The sequence below is a fragment of the Lactuca serriola genome, chromosome 7 (genome assembly GCF_051521515.1).
Source record: "Lactuca serriola cultivar US96UC23 chromosome 7, Lser_US96UC23_V15, whole genome shotgun sequence".
NCBI lineage: Eukaryota > Viridiplantae > Streptophyta > Magnoliopsida > Asterales > Asteraceae > Lactuca > Lactuca serriola.
Genome location: NC_136414.1, coordinates 73,439,454 through 73,444,124, shown reverse-complemented (window position 1 = coordinate 73,444,124; position 4,671 = coordinate 73,439,454). Strand labels below are relative to the sequence as shown.

General features: G+C 37.4%; 1 protein-coding gene across 1 annotated transcript; it reads left to right on the top strand.

Annotated features, from left to right (window-relative positions):
• Positions 1 to 1,594: 1,594 nt before the first annotated feature.
• LOC145064985 (cyclin-dependent kinase-activating kinase assembly factor-related / CDK-activating kinase assembly factor-like protein) lies at positions 1,595 to 4,483 on the top strand. The gene is made up of 5 exons (XM_079012334.1): positions 1,595 to 1,838; positions 2,523 to 2,596; positions 2,681 to 2,784; positions 2,865 to 2,930; positions 3,999 to 4,483. The coding sequence occupies exons 1-5, from the start codon at positions 1,774 to 1,776 to the stop codon at positions 4,257 to 4,259; spliced, it is 570 nt and encodes a 189-aa protein (XP_078868460.1). The 5' UTR covers positions 1,595 to 1,773; the 3' UTR covers positions 4,260 to 4,483.
• The last annotated feature ends 188 nt before the right edge of the window (positions 4,484 to 4,671 follow it).

Here is a 4,671-nt window from a genome sequence, read left to right as displayed (position 1 = left end):
GAGTTCAGTGTTTTGGTGGTCGGCCAGTGGTGGAGATCGTATCAGTGGTCGGAGCAGCTCGGGTTTATCTGTTCAGTCAGTAGTTGCGAGGTGAGTTATCCTCACTATATCAACAGGGTCTACGGCACCAAGGCCGGCCCTTTATCGGATTGTGATCCGGGTATCGTTGTTATGTTATTGCTTTGCTGTGTTGCATCCTGGTAGTTAGGATGGTATATGTTAGAGACCTGGTTAAGGTCGGAATCCTTGTATATAGGATGATGCTATGTTAGTGACCGGTTAGGTCGATATTCTGGTTAGGATGGTGATATGCTAGGTGATCTGTTAGATCGGTTTGATTGGATGTTATATGTTATTGAATGTTTATGTGCACATGGGTGTTGGACTGGGGTTGGGTTGAGGCGGGACCTGCTTTGTGCTGTAGGCCAACGTACCCAGGGCGGGCCGGTTATACTGAAGGCCCAGCGAGCGGTCCGGATAGGCTGTAGGCCCCAAGAGGGCGGACCAGACGTGTCGAGGCTCGGAGAGTGGGCCAGACCGACTGAAGGCCCAGTGCGGGCGGACCAGTCATACTGTAGACTCAGAGAGTGGACCAGGTGGATTGAAGGCCCGGTGCGGGCGAACCAATCACACTGTAGACTCGATGTATGTGACTAGACTCGGAGGGTGGACCAGGTGGACTGTTGGCCGGTGCGGCGGACCAGTCACATAGTAGACCCGAAGTGCATGGTTGTTCTGTGTTCTGTTATGATATGACATGTTATGCGTGTATGATATATGTGGTTGGTATTTTGGGGATATCTCACTAAGCTTTCGGACTTACAATTGTGGTTTCATGTTTTTCAGGTTCTTCAGGAGTCCGTGGCAAGGCAAAAACGTGATCGTACCGCTCCTCATGATTATGTTTTGTGATGTGATTCTGGGAATACTCTAAAATAATTGTATTGAAAACCTTTTTGTAATAATTTTATGAAACCGGGATGTTTTTGAAAAGTTTAAATTGGTTGGAATTTTATGGTCGTTAAAAACTTACCATATACAACTGATACGTCAACAACTTCATGTTTGGTCTGATCTGCCACATTACGAACACCATTTCGACTTAAACGCATGACCTTGTATGTGTTGCGCCGATTAACTTGTTTGGATAAGGAACAAGGTTTTTTTGCAGGTTCAGGGAGCAGAAGCAAGAAAGAGAGAGTTGGAGAGTTGACGGGTGTCGGGGAAAGTAAATGAGGGGTAAAGGTCAAAATAAGCCAAAAAAAAAACAGTTATGCAAAAATGATTTCTTACATATAAAATGACGGATTTACCCTCACATGTGAGGCACATGAGGAGGGTTAACAGATCCTATTTAACGGAGTTAAGTTCAGGGACCAATTCCACATACAAACCATTTCAAAATGACCATGGATCCAAAAAAACAAGAAGTTTGGACTAAACCCAAAAAAATTTGCATACCACATCGACATTGTTGTAGTTTTGTCTAAAATAAGATATTGGACATCTTTATTTTTTTGGTTGTCTAGTCGATTTTAATTGGAAACCAAATTTGGCATATGGGGGATAAAATTAAACGTTTGAGGGACAGCTAAAATCTCCATCTCACTATTAACATCTTTTGTATTTTGGTGGAACGCTGTTAAGCATTACTCGTCGTCGTTGGTGCAGGGGTTCTTCTCCTAGTAAATTGCCCTCCGCCTTTTCACTTCAACCTCCGCCATCATCCGCCGCATCCCGCCGGAAAGGTGCAAAGAATCATAATAAGAAAACATGGTGGTACCTTCCGGTAACTCCTTCGCTAAGGAGATGACCATCCGAAAACGTATCGGCAACATGTAACTTTTACAGATCTCTTCCTCTTCTCTTTGTTTGTGTAGATTATCCTATTGGTTCAATTATAAGCCTTGCAGTTTGATTGATGACGTAATATGTGTATAATTTGAGTAAGAATGAGGAAATTTGGACTTAGTACGTGGAAATTAGCTCGTAAGCTATGGAATTCAAACTGGAGAAGTTATCAGCTCGAGTTTTTAGGCGTACACGATGCGTAGCTTGTACTCTATTTCGTTTGAGCTTATGGTCTTTGATTGAATTTGTTTTATCGGATATACGCTTTGAACTATAAATGTCAATTAGGTTAATTTTCAACTCTAATGGATTCTAAGTTTGCCAGAGGAAATTGGTAACTGTGTTGAATTTAGAGTAATCACTGCCAAAATTGTAATTTTTGTGTTAAATTTAAAATGAAATCCGTATCCAATTTTGCATTTGGGAAATTCTAGGTGTGAATTCCAAACATAAAGCTTCTTATGATTGTTCTTTTTGTTCTTATTGTCCTCTTCTATCCTATATATTTGGGGATAAGATAGATGAAAGTAACAACAAACAATGTTCTCAGAATTTGATGGATGTTTTCATCTTTAGTGAACTAATTTCTCGATATAATGGTAATGTTGCTATAAAGCAATGCAATTTGTGATTCATGTTTTGTATAATATCATATTCTTATGATTTCACAGATTTAATAAAAGGGTGGAGGATTTTCCATCATTAAGAGAGTATAATGACTACTTAGAGGAAGTTGAGGACATGAGTAAGCTCTTCTCTAGTTCTCTTATACAATACATATTCTAGGAATGCTATTTTCATTTGCATAATTGCATCGATTTCTTTTCAGTTGTAAACTTGGTTGAAGGAATAGATGTTCCTGTTATTGAAGCAAAGATTGCATACTACCAAAAAGAAAATGCAGAACAAATAATGAATGCTCAAGCTCGTAAGGTTTGTCAAATGATGAATGCTTGAAATCTGTGAGCTTTTTGATCTCACATTGCAGTAACTAGTTTTCATTGATCATTTAGGCTGAAGAATATGCAGCAGCATTAGCAGCAAGCAAAGGACAACCTGCACAAACTGATGTTGATATGGTGAGTTTTCATGTTTATGCTTTTGTTTTGATAATTAGAAGGTATTTCAAGAAGGAGAAATCACTAATCTAGTCTTAAATCCCTATTTCAAGTTTTACATTAAAAGAATAATTTCATTACACACCCGATTGTGATGTTCCATGAAATGATACATAAGATAACTTTATTTTTACCATTTGTATCACCAAGTGATAAACCATTTACTTTACTAACTGATAAGCTAGCTTATTTTTGGAGTTTTTTTAAATTGTCATATTTGGCAAGCCAAAAAGTAGCTTATAAGTTAGCTTTTAAGCCAACTTTATAAAAAGCTGCTTAGACTAGCTTTTCAGAAGTTTTTCTTAAATTTTCCAAATATACCCCTTAATTAATTATAGAAAACATATTCTTTTAAATGTCTTTTTATGTAATTTTATATCTTTCAGCTAGCTTATCAGCTAGTTTTACCAAACGTCATTTTTTATTATCTAGCTTTTCAGCTATCAACTAGGTTTTTATATAACATCTAGCATTTCAGCTATCAGCCAACTTTTCAACTAACATCTACAAACATAGCCTTAGGCTATGTTTGACGTACTAGCTGAAAAGGTAGCTGATAGCTGAAAAGCTAGCTGCTATATAAGAACCTAGCTGATAGCAGAAAAGCTAGCCGATTAAAAATGTCGTCTGGTAAAACTGGCTGAAAAGCTAGCTGAAAAATATAAAATGACATAAAAGGACATTTAAAAGAATGTGTTTCTATAACTAATTATGGGGTATATTTGGAAAATTTTAGAAAAGCTTCTGAAAAGCTACTCTAAGTAGCTTTTTAAAAATCTAGCTTATAAGCTACTTTTTGGCTTGCCAAAACATGACAACTTAAAAAAGCTCAAAAAAACCTAGCTGTGGCATGCCAAACACAGCCTATAAATCCAACAAGACCCATAAACCCAATCCAAACAAACGCAGTACAATCAGTTTTGTTCTATCCAGTCCAGTCCAGTTTCAACTTTAAATTTCCTCACTTTTTAAATATTAAACTTTTTTATTATTTTAACATTGGGGATCTTTTTTTGTTGTTTGAGACAGGCCACGGGTGCGAGCTCCCAGTTCGGGGTGTCGACTTCAGACGGGCATTATGTCCCGGCGGTTGCTGGTGGGACAATCCCACAACCACGGCCCACACAACCTCTCCCAGTGGGGTCCGGGGATGACCTACACGCGTATCATATGGATGATGAAGAGATGATGAGATTAAAAGCCGAACGAGGTGGAAAGGCGGGAGGGTGGAGCATAGAATTAAGCAGAAAACGAGCCCTTGAAGAAGCCTTCGGAAGCATTTGGATCTAATATTTTCAACTTAATAATATAAATTCCTTTTTTTTTTTGACTTAATGAGGTTAATCTTGTGGGCTATATATGCGTGTTTTCTTTTTTACTTAATCCAGACAACATTTAATGAGGGAGAAAAAAAACAAGGGCTAAGAGTGTAAAGAACATTTTTATGGTGACAATGGGATTTTTGATCATGTATTATGGACATATATTTGAATTGGATAAAAGTTGAATGCAAACATGGGAAAATGTTATAAGTTTGGTTTAGTATTTAAGATATAGCAATAATGTACTTTCAAGTTTTCTTATTAAGACATTGTGTTGTAAAAAAATATAAATCATTTATAGCATTTTTCTTCTAAATTTCTTCTTATGAGGGCTTTGTACTTGAAAAATCTACTAGTAAAAATTGTTTTGTATTTGGATG

Excerpts from the sequence above, each read along its gene's own strand:
- LOC145064985 (XM_079012334.1), top strand. The coding sequence starts at position 1,774 with ATGGTGGTACCTTCCGGTAACTCCTTCGCTAAGGAGATGACCATCCGA. Across the intron at positions 1,839-2,522 it reads CGAAAACGTATCGGCAACAT|ATTTAATAAAAGGGTGGAGG; the intron begins GTAACTTTTACA and ends ATGATTTCACAG. Across the intron at positions 2,785-2,864 it reads TGAATGCTCAAGCTCGTAAG|GCTGAAGAATATGCAGCAGC; the intron begins GTTTGTCAAATG and ends TTGATCATTTAG.